This window comes from Danio aesculapii, chromosome 11 (genome assembly GCF_903798145.1).
Source record: "Danio aesculapii chromosome 11, fDanAes4.1, whole genome shotgun sequence".
Classification (NCBI taxonomy): Eukaryota; Metazoa; Chordata; class Actinopteri; order Cypriniformes; family Danionidae; genus Danio; species Danio aesculapii.
Genome location: NC_079445.1, coordinates 42,923,002 through 42,937,977, shown reverse-complemented (window position 1 = coordinate 42,937,977; position 14,976 = coordinate 42,923,002). Strand labels below are relative to the sequence as shown.

At 37.7% G+C, this 14,976-nt stretch overlaps 1 protein-coding gene across 1 annotated transcript in view; it reads left to right on the top strand.

The window, feature by feature from the left end:
* LOC130236987 (filamin-B) overlaps nucleotides 1-14,976 on the top strand; it is a 231,664-nt gene that overhangs the window by 158,897 nt on the left and 57,791 nt on the right. The window contains exons 24-28 of the mRNA XM_056467758.1: nucleotides 2,293-2,460; nucleotides 4,032-4,155; nucleotides 6,759-6,912; nucleotides 12,199-12,388; nucleotides 12,527-12,774. Of these exons, the coding sequence (XP_056323733.1) occupies nucleotides 2,293-2,460; nucleotides 4,032-4,155; nucleotides 6,759-6,912; nucleotides 12,199-12,388; nucleotides 12,527-12,774 (884 nt within the window). The remainder of the gene's footprint in view (nucleotides 1-2,292; nucleotides 2,461-4,031; nucleotides 4,156-6,758; nucleotides 6,913-12,198; nucleotides 12,389-12,526; nucleotides 12,775-14,976) is intronic.

Below are 14,976 nucleotides of genomic sequence, written 5' to 3'. Positions count from 1 at the left end.
CACACTTGAGAACATTCTGCAGAAACACTTTGATTGACATTCTACCTTTGTACATGTCATCAGAGGGGGAAAGCCCCGCCCACTAGTGACCATCTCTCTCTCTCTCTCATTAGCATAAATAGCCCTGAGTGAGAAGCAGGCGTCCGTCAGTAGAATTTTGCGTCTGCTGCTATTGTGGCACACAGGTTTTTGTAGCTCCGCCCTCTTTTGAAAAGAGCACAGTCTCATTTGAATTTAAAGCGACAGTCACTAAGACAGCACAATTAGGATCAAAGCCTAAAAGGGTCAGTTTTCAGAGAGTAAGAAAACATTATCTGTGTGGTATTTTGAGCTGAAATCTCACCCCCCCCCCCCCCCCCCACACACACACACACACACACACACACACACACATCAGAGACTTATTTTACATCTTGTGAAAATTGGTCCACTTCAATGCACAAATTTCACCTATTACACTTCACTTATCTATTATTGTGTGGTGTCCCCCTAAAAGAATCAGATTTTTATTGTAAACGAGTCTAAATGAATCCCATGACATGTTTTTAGGCAGACTCCCAGCTTCCTCCAGCAAAGCGACTTGAATTATCCTGCAGATTTGTTTTCATTAGTCTTGCACTCGGGAAAGCAGATCTCCCGTATCTGAGGACAGGCGACCGCATTCACACTGATGGACATTAGAAGCTCACGTTTCACTGGAAACTTTCACTGTGCCAAGACCGCATACTGCCGTTCTCCCACATCAACAGCGCTTCCAGATTGTTTAACTCGCATCTATAGATCTGGCAGGAGGAATATATTTTAAAGGATGAGCTGTCAGAAAGTGGAGCTCAATCATGATCTTGGAAACAAAGACCAAACGTTCTAATATTGAATAACCTCCTTGCACTGGCAGACTGTGTAATATACTGTATGTGTGTATGTGCATGTATATTGAAATTGATTGAGGTGTATTCAGGGTATTTACAGCTACTGTATACGTCTGTCTGTTTGCATCGTGTTCCTTCGCAAGTCGCAAACTGCTGTTACACCTGAAGACATGTTCTTAATCCCATATATATATATATATATATATATATATATATATATATATATATATATATATATATGTATATATATATATATATATATATATGTATATATGTAAAATTATTATTATTATTATATTTTTTTAAAATAAAATTAAAGTGTCTGGATGGAGTGTAGGTTACAATCAGTTGAGATAAATAAAGGGGGTCCTGGCCATGTAAGGCTTTACGCCCCATTCACACAGGGCTTTAGCGTCAACGCTTGACAGAGGGCGTGTCTGAATTTGAGGCTGACGTGATCGTCATAGCAGCATCAGCCAATGAAGCTAGTCAGCAATCGGCTACTGTCTAAGCTGGTGTATTTGCATAAAGTGATCTGATTGGCTGATGCGTCCGTTGGCGCTTAAAGTTCAGAAAGTCCCAACTTCAGCAGTGAGCAACGCCTCAGAAGCGGCTCTGACGCATCCACAATGCAGTTCAGCAACGCCTGACGTCACCCATTGAAAGTGAATGGGAAGCGTTGAAGCTGACGCCCTGTGTGAATGGGGCGTTACACACAAAGAGAAGGATTTTAGATTTGATTCTTTGTCTTATCGGTAGCCAATGGAGAGACCTTAAAATGGCAGTGACGTGCATATTTCAGACTTTTTGTTAAAAGTCTTTCTGCTGCGTTTTACACTAACTGTAGGCGAGCGATCTGTGACTTAGGCAGCCCAAAATAGAGAGAGTTGCAATAGTCTAGCTGGGAGGTTATAAACGCATGTATGGAAATTTCTAGTGAATGTCAAGTTAGGGTAGACTTCATTTTGGAGAGAAGGCGAAGCTGGTAAAAGCTATTTCCAGCCACACTTGAAATATGTTTATTAATTTTAAGTTCTGATCTAATGTTACGTTATGTACCTGGGGTGATCTGAACTCCTCCAAGTTGCCTAACCTGGGGCGTTAACAGTCCGACAAATCCTTATGCCCAAATATAATAAGCTTGGTTTTCTCCTTATTTAAAAAGTTCAAGCTTTGTGGCAGCCTGTATAAAAATCTTGACTAATGTGGTGTAGCTATTATTATTATTATTATTATTATTATTATTATTATTATTATTATTATTATTATTATTATTATTGCTGCTGATCTCAGATCTGATTTATTCTCTGTATATTTTTCTCACATGTATATCTCACATGTAAATCTAATTCTCCTGCTGATCTTCTAATAGCTGTATTTAAATTGCATTATTATGGAGCGTGTGTCTTTGTTTGTGTTTTAGGAAGTCCATTTAAAGTGCCCGTGAAGGATGTTGTGGACTCTAGTAAGGTGAAGATCTCTGGAGCTGGTGTCGGTTCTGGAGTGAGAGCTAAAATCCCACAATCCTTCACTGTGGACTGCAGTAAAGCTGGCGTCGCTCCTCTTTCTGTGGCTGTGACAGGACCTAAAGGTAAAACCGGTTTACATGAGGCTTGTGCATTTATTGATTTTTGTCTGACTTAAATTCTCATGTTGCACAATAAACACCTAAACATTATTTATTTTGTTCTGAATGGAGTCCTAGCATACTGCACAGTATATCCTTGAGCATTTTTGATAGGATACACTTGAGTTCTATCCATTTATTTACTTGCCTTTTTTCTTGATTAAATTCAAGCATTCCAGACAGTGCAGTGTTTCCTCTAGGATTTTTTCCAGCTGTGGCGGCAGGCCTTTTGTACACAGATCTACTAACTACCTGTGGCGTTATTTCAATGACAAATGTCGTGAGCGCAGTATTACGAGTCGAGATTGCGTTTATGTAATAGCCTACAGCATGCGAATCTCTTTGCTTGCGCGCCGATTTCCTCAGCTCGTGCACAAAGCTTCTTGCGGGCCCTCAAATACGCGCTGCTCAAGCGCAGACAGTGTTGCCAGATTGGGCAGTTTTGAATTTATTTTTGCGGGTAAAAAGTGTCATAGGCAGGTAGTGAAAATTTGGGCAGTTTTGCAATGGCATGCGTGATCTCGACAGCTTTTGGGCTGGAAACAGTCAGCATCATCTGGCAACACTGAGCGCAGATCTTCTTTTGCACTCTCAAATAAACGCTGCTGAAGTGTGATTTAGTGCGTTTATGTAGAGAGTATGTCTCCAACATTTATTAGATTTGCTAGGAATATTTATGAATGTCTCCAATAGACCTACAGAGCGGTATTAATGCGTCCTGAAGTAAAGTGAAACAGCTATACGTCGTGTTTGCTGGCATCACGCACCTGTCAGTCAGTCAGCACGTAACCTTAAAGGATAAACAAATGACGCGCAGCACTACTACGGTCGGTTAGAGAAAAATTCACGCGGTTAAAATTCACTTACCCTTTAATATGTTTTGGTGCGATTATCACCCGCTATTAAAAAAATAAAATGTTTTGAATGAGAAGCTGTAATGTAGCCGTGGCGGGATGAATTTTGGAGTGGCGCCCTGCCATGGAAGAATGAATGTAGCGGAAACCATGCAGTGTATGCTTCAACATTTTGTTATTTTTTTCATTACTAAATTGTGTTTTTTGCTCAGAAATAATTACTGTAATTCTGCACAATATACATTACTTAAATACTGTGTTTATTTGTTTATTTATTCATTCATTTACATTCTACATAGTATACAGGGAAACCGTTTCCCCACTACTTTTACAACTAGTGTTTTGCACAGTAAAATCCTCAAAAAAAATAAATACATTATATTTATTGACTTATTTTTTATTAATTAAATACTATCTTTTTATGCTTCTCTAAATTAGCATAATGAACTTTTTACAACTGTTTATAGTTGCATTATTTATTTAGACCCCCCCCCATGTTTCCTTTTTTAAATTTATATATATTTATATGAAAAATGTTTGAAACTATAAATCTGTTGCTTTGTCATTCTCATAGTCTTGCTTATTTAGATTAGCAAGCGCTATAGCTCACTGTTTGCTCTTCTAAATTAATAAATATACATGTAACTCTTATTAAAAGGTCATAATTGTTGTTATTTGCAGGTTTGGCTGAACCCGTGGAGGTCTCAGACAATGGAGACGGCACACACACCGTGTCCTACACCCCGTCCGTCGAGGGCCCTCATTCAGTGTCTGTCAAATATGCAGATGAAGAAATTCCCCGCAGGTTCGTTTATATCTGCTACTCCTGTCGTCAAACCGAGCTGTCATCTTAGTTCACCTTTAAACATGCATCTCTGTTAAACATACTGGCGGAATGCCCTATTTTTAATGTTATCAGATGATGATTTTTAATATATATCATGCTGCAATACGATTTGTGACAAATGCATCTTCACGTACCTATCATTGTATTTTGTACTAAATGTTTGGGTGGATCTCCCTGCACCAAAGGAGAAAAATTGCATAGGCTTCTATTCCCCGCTAGGGCATTATTGGGTAAATTGCCATCTTGTATTCGTTACCTTTTATCATATTATACTTGTAGTTCTAGTGCACGAAATGCTTATAAATTACATTTAAGTGTTCCTAGAGTGTGTACGGTGTTTGTTGAAATAACGTTTTCCTCCTTTGGCCCTACATTAGGGAATGGAATACAGAGTATTATCATGTTAGAAACTATTATGTGCATATATATATATCTGAAACTTTTTGTGCTGCCATTTTTGCCAGGACCCCCTGGTAGAAGAGATGCATATCTCAATGGGAAAGTCCTGGTAAAATAAAGCATAAATAAAATAAAATCTGGAGGGACTTTAAGTGAAATATTTTTAAATGTGAATCCATTAAAGATTGTAGAATTTGGTCGGTGCCAGGGGTAGAGGTCTGCATTCCACGGGAGCCGACCAGATTTCTTTCTGCGCGGGAATAAAATTCCAAATAAATCGCTGGAGCGGTCGGTAACTGGTATATTTTTGGACTGGAGCGGGCGGTCTAACAATATCGATCCCGACTCCCGAGCGAGTGAGCACGAGTATGTATGTGTGTGAATGAGACAGCGTGATGCTGCGTTTAGCTTGTTTGTTGCTGGGTGTGTGTGTGAATAAGAGAGAATGATGTTGCTGTCTGTGTGTGTCACTTGCTTGGTGCTGTGTGTGTGTGTTTATACAGACAGCGTGTTATAGGCTGTCTGGACTCTGTATAGCTTGGTGGTTTTGTTCTACCCCCCCATCCTGTTTAAAGAAATGCCTGTTTATTTTGGGGAAAAAAATGAGGAACACATTAAAGGGCACCTATTAGCTGTTTGGACAGAACCGTGTGTAGGTGTATGTGTGTAGGTGTAGTGTGTCCACAGTCATATTGGAGTTATAGAAACACAATAGGTCTGACTTTAAAATAGGGCCTAAATCCCAGTGATTTTGAGGCCTGCCGCAACGAAGTGCGGTTTTCCCTCCCCACGGAATAGATTGACAGGCGCCATGTTTTTATAATAACATGTATACACATGTGACCGGAACATTTTTTTTGCTAATTGTTTGTGATTAAAGTATTTGTTCCAACTCTCTGTGATTTTTATGAGTTTAAAACAGAGCATGTTTGTGATAAAGACAGTAAAATCTCTCTCATTCTTAACCACATTATATCACCACGGCCACATGGTGTCAGGAAATGCTATTTTGTGTGTGTGTGTGTGTGTGTGTGTGTGTGTGCGCGTTGCAAACAACATTTGTGTCAGACTCATCATTTCAGAAAGGCTTGAATAAACTCCACCACTAATACATCAAATAAACTTGCTTGGTATGTTTGACTAATGAGCTGTATTTCAGCTTCATCCATGTCTGTCTCTATCACTGACTGCTGTTTATCTGACATAACGCAGGATGAGAAGCATATGCGCATGTGGGAACGGTGGGCTGGGAGAAGCAGCTCAATTGCATTTAAAGCCACAGGCTACAAAAACAGCTACACTGTACTCGGACACCAAAATGAGCAGAAAGTGGAGGCTATAATAAATGATCTGATGGATATTTTGAACTTTACAGACACATTCTGGAGACACCAAAGGCTTATCTTACATCTTGTCTTGCATCTTTTAAATAATGTTTGTTGTATTGTCTGCAATGAAATTCAAGTCAAAGTAAATTTAGAAATTATTCATTCATTCATTTCGGCTTAGTCTCTTTAGTAATCAAGGGTCGCCACAGCGGAATGAACCACCAACTTATCCAGCACATGTTCCACGCAGCGGATTCCCTTTGTGGGAAACATCTGTACACACTCATTCACACACATACACTGAGGACAATTTAGCTTATCCAAGTCACCTATAGCACGTGTGTTTGGACTGTGGGGGAAACCCGAAGAAAACCCATGCGAACGCAGGGAGAAAATGCAAACTCCACACAGAAATGCCAACTGACCCAGCCGAGGCTCGAATCAGCGACCTTTTTGCTGTGAGGTGATTGTGCTACCCACTGCACCACCGCATCGCTAAATTTAGAAATCACTACGTTCTTTCTCTTATTTGCGTTTTTCCATACTGTCCATACAATTATTGTTGTTGTTGTTGTTATCATTATTAGTAGTATTAGTATTATTATTGTTATTATTATTATTATTATTATTATTATTATTATTATGTATTATTGCTGTTGATAACCCTTTATTATTTTTGTAATTATAGAAAAGTGATATTTATCAAATGTGGTAAAGTTGATCTGTATTTTTTTGCCATGATATAGCCAGAGAAGCTGATATGGCAATGCACTCATATCTCTCTCTCTCTCTCTCTCTCTCTCTCTCTCTCTCTCTCTCAATGCATTTCTTCAGCCCGATGAAGCTGCGTGTTCTGCCCACTCATGATGCCAGTAAGGTTCGTGCCAGCGGTCCAGGTTTGACCACAGGACTGTCCGCCAGTTTCCCAGTGGAGTTCACCATCGATGCCAAAGACGCGGGAGAAGGACAGCTGTCTGTGCACATCACTGTGAGTCTCCACTCCTTCAGTCCAAAAAGCAGATTAATATGGAGTAAAATCTGTGCCAATATCAATGGAGCAAAATGTGTGCCAATCTGTGACTAATCCAGCATTTTGCGAACAAACTTAATTTTGGTTACACTTAAAGAGCCCATATTATGGGTTTTTGAAAATGCCCTTCCATGTAGTGTGTCACACAGCTCTAAGTGAAGTGAAATATCCAGCTATGGCTTAAATCTGTAAGTGTACAGTGTTTAAAACTATTGATTCATCTATAAAAGAGTCGACTCATAGTGCTTCAAACGAGTCATCTTGATAACGAGTCATTAGGTGTTTCGTGATGACGCGGCTACGAAACACAAGTAGTTGCACGCGCAAGCCCGGGCGATTTGAAACCTGCGGCCCCGCCCACTAACAGAAAAAAAGTCACACACACACACACACAGAGACACACACAGACACCGGTAGAATGAAGTCACGCTGTGCAGATGGAGATTATTGACAGTTCACCCAAAGATGAAACCTTAGCAATATAGCCCAGCCTTGAGCAGATCGAGAGCCTCTGGAAACTACCTGCTTACAAAGAAGACTTCATCGGTTTGTTAAAGGAAGGATCAGTAAAGACTGTCAGAACAAGGATCAGTGGATCATGAATCCGTTTCTTCCCCCATTTCACCAGTGTAAGTAAGTGCGATTAAAACTGTTGCCTCGTTTACTCTAGCTTGCAAATTATGCATTTAGTTGTGTTTTGTTACTTGTAACCGCGTGTGCTGTATCAGGTTAACTCTTTATATTCTCATATCGCGTGTAAAGCCACGTTGAAAACGCGACGCGTGCCGATTTGTTTACGGGTAGTCAGCTATGTGTGTGTGTGTGATGTGTGTGTCACCTCTGAGGACGGTCGTTTGTGTGAGTGTCTCCTCTTAGGAGGTTAATGTGATGTAACTGAGGACGCGGAGGGTGCGAGAGGTGTCGCCGCCGCGCCGTCTCTATTGTGGACGCGCTGGCCCTGTGTGTGTGTGTGTGTTTGTGTGTGTGTGTGTGTGTGAAAAGAGCAAGTAGACTGCTAGGAGATCTCCTCGCCAGTTCTTGGACTTTTTGCTTGATAAAATAGTTAGTCGTCAGTATTTTCTAGTCCATCGTCTGTGTTTACATTCACCCACTGGCAGCCAAAATCCACTATGAAGCGTGTGTGCACTGTGACTACTTTTATATTGTTGATTAGCTGCTGGGCATTTCACTCTCGCGCTGAAGCCTGTCAGTGTCGTCGACCAATCGCAGCAGGCTGTCATCGGTCCAATCAGCGCAGATTAGCTTCGCGCTGAGGAGGGGTTTGGGAACAAATGAATCGCTGAACGATTCATATGGGAGTCGCTGGGATAATTAGGTAAAAATAAATGCAGATTATAAGACCATCAAAGTTTTTTGACCTTGCATGCATATTAGACTGTTGTTGGAGACCCTTACAACCTAAATATGACCCTATTTCATCTATAATATGGGCTCTTTAAGTTTAGGTCACAATTTACAGTATTATGGCTTTGAGGTAATCTTGGGGCCCCTAAGATGTTTTTACATGCCCTGGACATTTGTGCTTATTTCAGCTACTTATGACATTGTACTGGCCAACATGTATTTTTTTTTTGTATTCAGCACAAACTGTGCTACACTAATATGTGAGAAATATTGATGTACATGCTAGTGTTTTTTAGAGAAAAAAAATTAAGCGTGGTTAGCAGGTTTTGGAAAAAAAAATTGGGCTGAATTAATGTCCAAAAAACACAGTAAATGGGCCCGAACAAGACTTTTGAGTAACACGTCTTATTAGTAAGAATATTTACTTCACAATTATGTGAAAATTGTTCTGTTCTCTCATTTAAAGAAAACATTACACTGATTTAAATCTTGTAAAGTCAGTGTTTGGGTCAGCTTACTGTATGCATGATTTTCACTCCCATGCATAATTCACACCTGGAGATTCAAAAGACACTCCCCCACTGGCTAATCTTCAGCCTTCAAGGGTATTGTAAAGCAATGTCCAGCTGCAAAAGCAACCCCAAAGTAAATGCTTGCAGTATTACTCGCTGTATTATGACCATGTAAACAATGTATGTGCACTTATACAGCAAGCAAAACTGTTGTAATAAAAACTTTGTACATTAATCCAGCATTTAATAATAGTTTTTAAAGTAGCGTAAGGTTAAAAGCTTTAAACACAAGAGCAAATAATACTTTGTACAATTATGTACAATAATAATACAATTCATGTTCATTTCTATAGCGCTTTTTAGACTGTAGATTATGTCAAAGGAGCTTAGCATAGTTGTAGTAAAGTCCAGATTTCACAGTTCAGGTCAGTGTGGTTTAAATTTCATTGCTGAAAGTTCAAACACTGAAGAGCAAATCCATCGATGCGCAGCTCCACAAGTCCCGATCCGAGTAAGCCAGTGGCAGTACTAATTTAAACATGAAAAACGAATGACTTTGAATCAAAATAGTATTTTAAGACCTTTTCTATATATTTTGCCCAAATAATTGCAACCTTAGTTAACTCTTTCCAAACTCTGACTGGTTAAACTGCGGTAAAATAAATAAAAAGTAAAATAAATAACATGTATAACATGCGTAACATGCAACCTTGAATAAAGCAGCATCAGATCCCGGGGGTCCTGTGAGGTTAAATGGGTGGTAATTACAACTTATCCTTGAGAATTAAACAACATTTCTAGCCAGCGCACTGTGTTTGTTTGTGGGCGTGCACGAGTTCAGGCAACTGTCGTCATCACTTGTGTTAATGGCGGACGTGATGCGCGCTCAGCCGGGACAGTTCTAAGGATTATCTAGCAAGACAACATTTGCTTTCGATTCTTTGTATGTCCTATACATGTGGATGAATTGACAATAAAGCTGACTTTGACTTTGTGAGGATCGTGCCCAACATATGTGTCTATTTTCCTATGAAATATGGTATAAATCTCAAAAATATGGACTTTGATCTACTGTATGTCTCCCATTCAGTTTTTTACTTCCTGCCCTCCATCTGAATTTCGCGTGTCAGCAGAACCACGTGATTGAAAACGACCGGTCCCACTTTATATTATGTGTCGCTTATACCTGTGAACTTACACGGTGACTAGATTTGTAAGTAGTATGTAACTACAGTGTATGTACACACTGATACATAGTATTTACTTGTGTAATACCGGTGTAACTACACACATGTAACAACACACTGAATAGTATGTGCAAGTTCAAATGTGTAACAGGACATTGGTAACAACACAAATAAAAGTACACATCTTTAACAAGAATTACATAAGTGCATTGTGTACCAATAATATGTACTTGCAGGTGTTTTCCCACTCCCACACCTGTTTGCGTACTTCTGAACAATGTATTAGAATAAGAATGGCAGAACTAACGCTGCATTAGAAGGTTTCACCTTGTGATACCGGTGTAATTACAGGGTAAATCCTCAGGAACTGTGCACTCAATATAAAGCATAAAATGGTTACAAATTACTGTGTAATATATAAAACTTAAGCCTTTGTGCAACTGTTTAACTACAGCAAACCAATATTTCTACATACACTTATACTTTTCTGGCAGAAGTTTGCTGTTGTTAAACAGGACATTAATAACACAATCTTTGGTAAACTACCCCTTTATTGTGAATTACTGACTTTACAAATTACCTTAAAACAACATATAGACACAGTTGAAGTCAGAATTATTAGCCCCCCTGTTTATTTACCCCCCAATTTTTGTTTAATTGAGAGAAGATTTTAACACATTTCTAATCATAATAGTTTTAATAACTCATTTCTAATAACTGATTTATTTTATCTTTGTCATGATGACAGTAAATAATATTTGACTAGATATTTTATCAAGACACTTCTATACAGCTTAAAGTGACATTTAAAGGCTTCAATAGGTTAATTGGGTTAATTAGGCAGGTTAGGGTAATTAGGAAAGTTATTGTATAATGATGGTTTGTTCTGTAGACTATCGAAAATATATAGCTTAAAGGGGCTAATAATTTTGACCTTAAAATGGTTTATAAAAAATTAAAAACTGCTTTTATTCTAGCCAAAATAAAACAAATAAGACTTTCTCCAGAAGAAAAAATATTATAGAAAATACTGTGAAAATTTCCTTGCTCTGTTCAACATCATTTGGGAATTATTTAAAAAAAAAGAAGAAAAAAAATTAAAAGGGGAGCTAATAATTCTGACTTCAGCTGTGTGTTTACATGTTGTTTTAAGTTATTAAAATTATAGAATTACAACAGTAACAAATTACATTATCATTAAAGGGGTAGATTACCAAAGAATGTGTTATTAATGTCCTGTTACACATTTGAACTTGCACATACTATTCAGTGTGTTGTTACATGAGTGTAGTTACACCAGTATTACACAAGTAAATACTATGTATCAGTTTGTACATACACTGTAGTTACATACTACTTACACATCTAGTTACAGTGTAAGTTCACAGGTGTAGGCGAAAATATATAAAGTGGGACCAAACGACCTATACTAAATAAATAAATACTCAATAAAGAATAAATAAACACAATAAATAAATAGACTCAATAAATTAATACACACAAATAAATAAACACTAAATAAATAATAAATAAACACAATAAATAAATTAATACACACAAATAAATAAACACTAAATAAATAAATACACTCAATAAAGAATAAACACTATAAATAAATGCAGTCAAAGAATAAACACAATAAATAAATAAACTTACTAAATTAATACACACAAATAAATAAACACTAAATAAATAAATACACTCAAAGAATAAATAAACACAATAAATAAATACACTTAATAAATTAATACACACAAATAAATAAACACTAAATAAATAAATACACTCAATAAAGAATAAACACAATAAATAAATAAATACACTCAATAAAGAATAAACACAATAAATAAATAAATACACTCAATAAAGAATAAACACAATAAATAAATAAATACACTCAATAAAGAATAAACACAATAAATAAATGCACTCAATAAAGAATAAATAAACACAATAAATAAATAAATAAACTTAATAAACTAATACACACAAATAAATAAACACCAAATAAATAAATACACTCAATAAACAATAAATAAACACAATAAATAAATAAATACACTCAATAAATTAATACACACAAATAAATAAACACCATATAAATAATAAACAAATACACTAAATAAATGAATTAATAAGTGAACAAATAAATATTCAATGTGCTTCATCATGTGTTTCAGGATCAGGATGGTAAACTTAAGAAAGCCAACATTCAGGACAACCGAGACGGGACCTACAGAGTGTCTTATGTGCCAGATAAAGTGGGTCGATACACTATTGTGATCAAATATGGCGGAGACGAGATCCCGACTTCTCCATATCGAGTCAGAGCCACGACTTCTGGAGACGCCAGCAAGTGTACAGTCAGCGGTGAGACACACTTACTGTCTGCCTATTAAACAAACACGTGTGTCTTAGAGATGAGAAGCATGCAGCTTTTTACATGCAAAATATATAGGAGGGCTAATAATTCTAACTTCAACTGTACTGTATGTGTGTGTCCTGCAGGACCAGGCATCGGGCCCACCATCGGCATTGGGCAGGAGGTGGGCTTCGTGGTGAACACTAAAGGGGCAGGGAAGGGGAATCTGTGCTGTGTTGTGCTCACTCCGGACGGCAGCGAGGTTGAGGCGGACGTCATCCAGAACGAGGACGGCACTTTCGACATCTTCTACACCGCACACAAACCCGGGACATACGTCATCTATGTGCGCTTCGGTGGAGAAAACATTCCCAAGAGCCCCTTCAAAGTCATGGTGAGATGTCAACTTTCACTTTCTAAGAAATCAAACAGTTAACCCAACTATTGTCAGCAGCAGCAGTCAAATGCTGAACATCTCGAGCTACATGGTGTGTTTAAAGGGATATTTAGGTTGTCAACAAGAATTATTTGATACAGACGTTTTTAAAAAGAAGATTCTGGAGGTTTTAAATGGAGGGGAACTCAGTGGGAAAGTTGTTATAAGACATTTGGTAATCATCGAGTTAGAGTTTAGGGCATTTCTTTTAGATATAGGACCATACTGTCTTACGGAGACCTGGAAGGGACGTGATGGTGGGGAAGAATCAGAATCAGAATCAGAAGGAGCTTTATTGCCAGGTATGTTCACACATATGAGGGATTTGTTTTGGTGACAGAGCTTCTACAGTGCAACAGGATAACAGAGACAGGACAAAAACAGATAATAAATATATTTAAAAAATAATAGAAGTAAGTAGTGAAAGCAAATATACAGATTGACAAGTGTATGTACGTGTTTATTACTATATACAACGTTATATGTGCAGCTGTTATGTGCAAATTGGCATGTAAAGTGTGTTGTTAAATAAGTGTATATGTGTATAAAAGTGTATAGCAAGTAGTGATGTTGGCTCCACAATTATTATCATCAAGTGTTCATGAGATGGATTGCCTGAGGGAAGAAACTGTTTCTGTGTCGGGCTGTTCTGGTGCGCAATGCTCTGTAGCGTCGACCAGAAGGTAACAGTTCAAAGAGGCAGTGTGCTGGGTGTGAGGGGTCCAGAGTGATTTTGGCAGCCCTTCTGCTCGCTCTGGATAAGTACAGTTCTTGGGGAGTAGGAAGGGTTTTACCAGTGATTCGCTCAGCAGTCTGAACTATTCGACGTAGTCTTTGGAGGTCGTATTTAGTAGCTGAGCTAAACCAGACAGTTATTGATGTGCAGATGACTGATGCAATGATGGAAATGGGTGGAAGAAAAAAAAACAGAGTGATAGGAAAATATATTTTTTTTAAGTTTTTGCGTTCCCTCGCAAAGATGTTTTTCCACAAACACTTCCTGTTCACTTCGTACATGTCTATACGGGATTCTCCCGTATTTTACCATTCTATCCTGCTATCATCCTATCAGTATTTTCCTATCCTATCATAGATTTTTAATCTTGAAAGCTCGCTGGAATTAAAATAAAAATGTCTGCATTCACTTTCTTTCCATTAAAGCTGTGCGTCAATCATTGCCCTTCATATGCAATCTCTGAATCAGCAAATGCATGTATAAGCGCTGACTGACGGACGCGCTCCATATGATAAACTGATCCCAGATCAGCTTCTGTACGCGCCATTTAAAAAGGAGCGAAAGTGCAGGACACTTTGGGATTTGTGTGTGTTTAAACAGACAAATACACTTAATATGTAAACGTGTCCATCCTGTGTGTTTTATTTTAAACACAACTCATTTTCTCATAAATGAGCACAAACAGTTACTGAAGTAATGGAGTGCTTTCATTATAGATCTGTGCATTCTTATAGAGACTCCTCTGTTATCAAACAAAACAAAACGAGAGATTCATTTGCTGCTCACTTGTTTGATAACAGAGGTGTCACTTTAAATGGTGTACAGAAGCTGATCTGGGATCGGTTCATGATGCGGAGCGCGTCCGTCAGTCAGCGCTTATACATGCATTTGCTGATTCAGAGGTTGCATATGAGGGGCAATGATCGACACACAGCTGCTTTTTTTTTTTTTAAACAAGAGTTTTTATTAGTTTTAGATTTTCCAATAATTACCAAAGAGCACAACAATAAATACAAGGAATAAGCATTATAATACCAAGAAAATAATGGTTATAATAATTAAAATAAGGAAAAATAGATAATAAAAAAGAAATTAAAGAAAACAAAAAGTCATTATTAAAAAAAAAACAATTAGGGCATATAAACGGTTTTAATGAAAAGACAAAGACACAGTCAATAGGGGTAGTGAGCATTTTAAGCATCAGAATCCGCATTATATTGGTCCAGGTGATCAAGAAATGGTTGCCATATATTGTAAAACTTAGCAAGATTCTCAATAATTCCATAACGGACTCTTTCCATGTGCAATATTTGAGTGAGATAAGTTAACCATGTCATCGACGCACATCTTTAGTGGAAAGAAAGTGAATGCAGACATTTTTATTTTAATTTCAGCGTGCTTTCAAGAATAAAAATATATGAGAA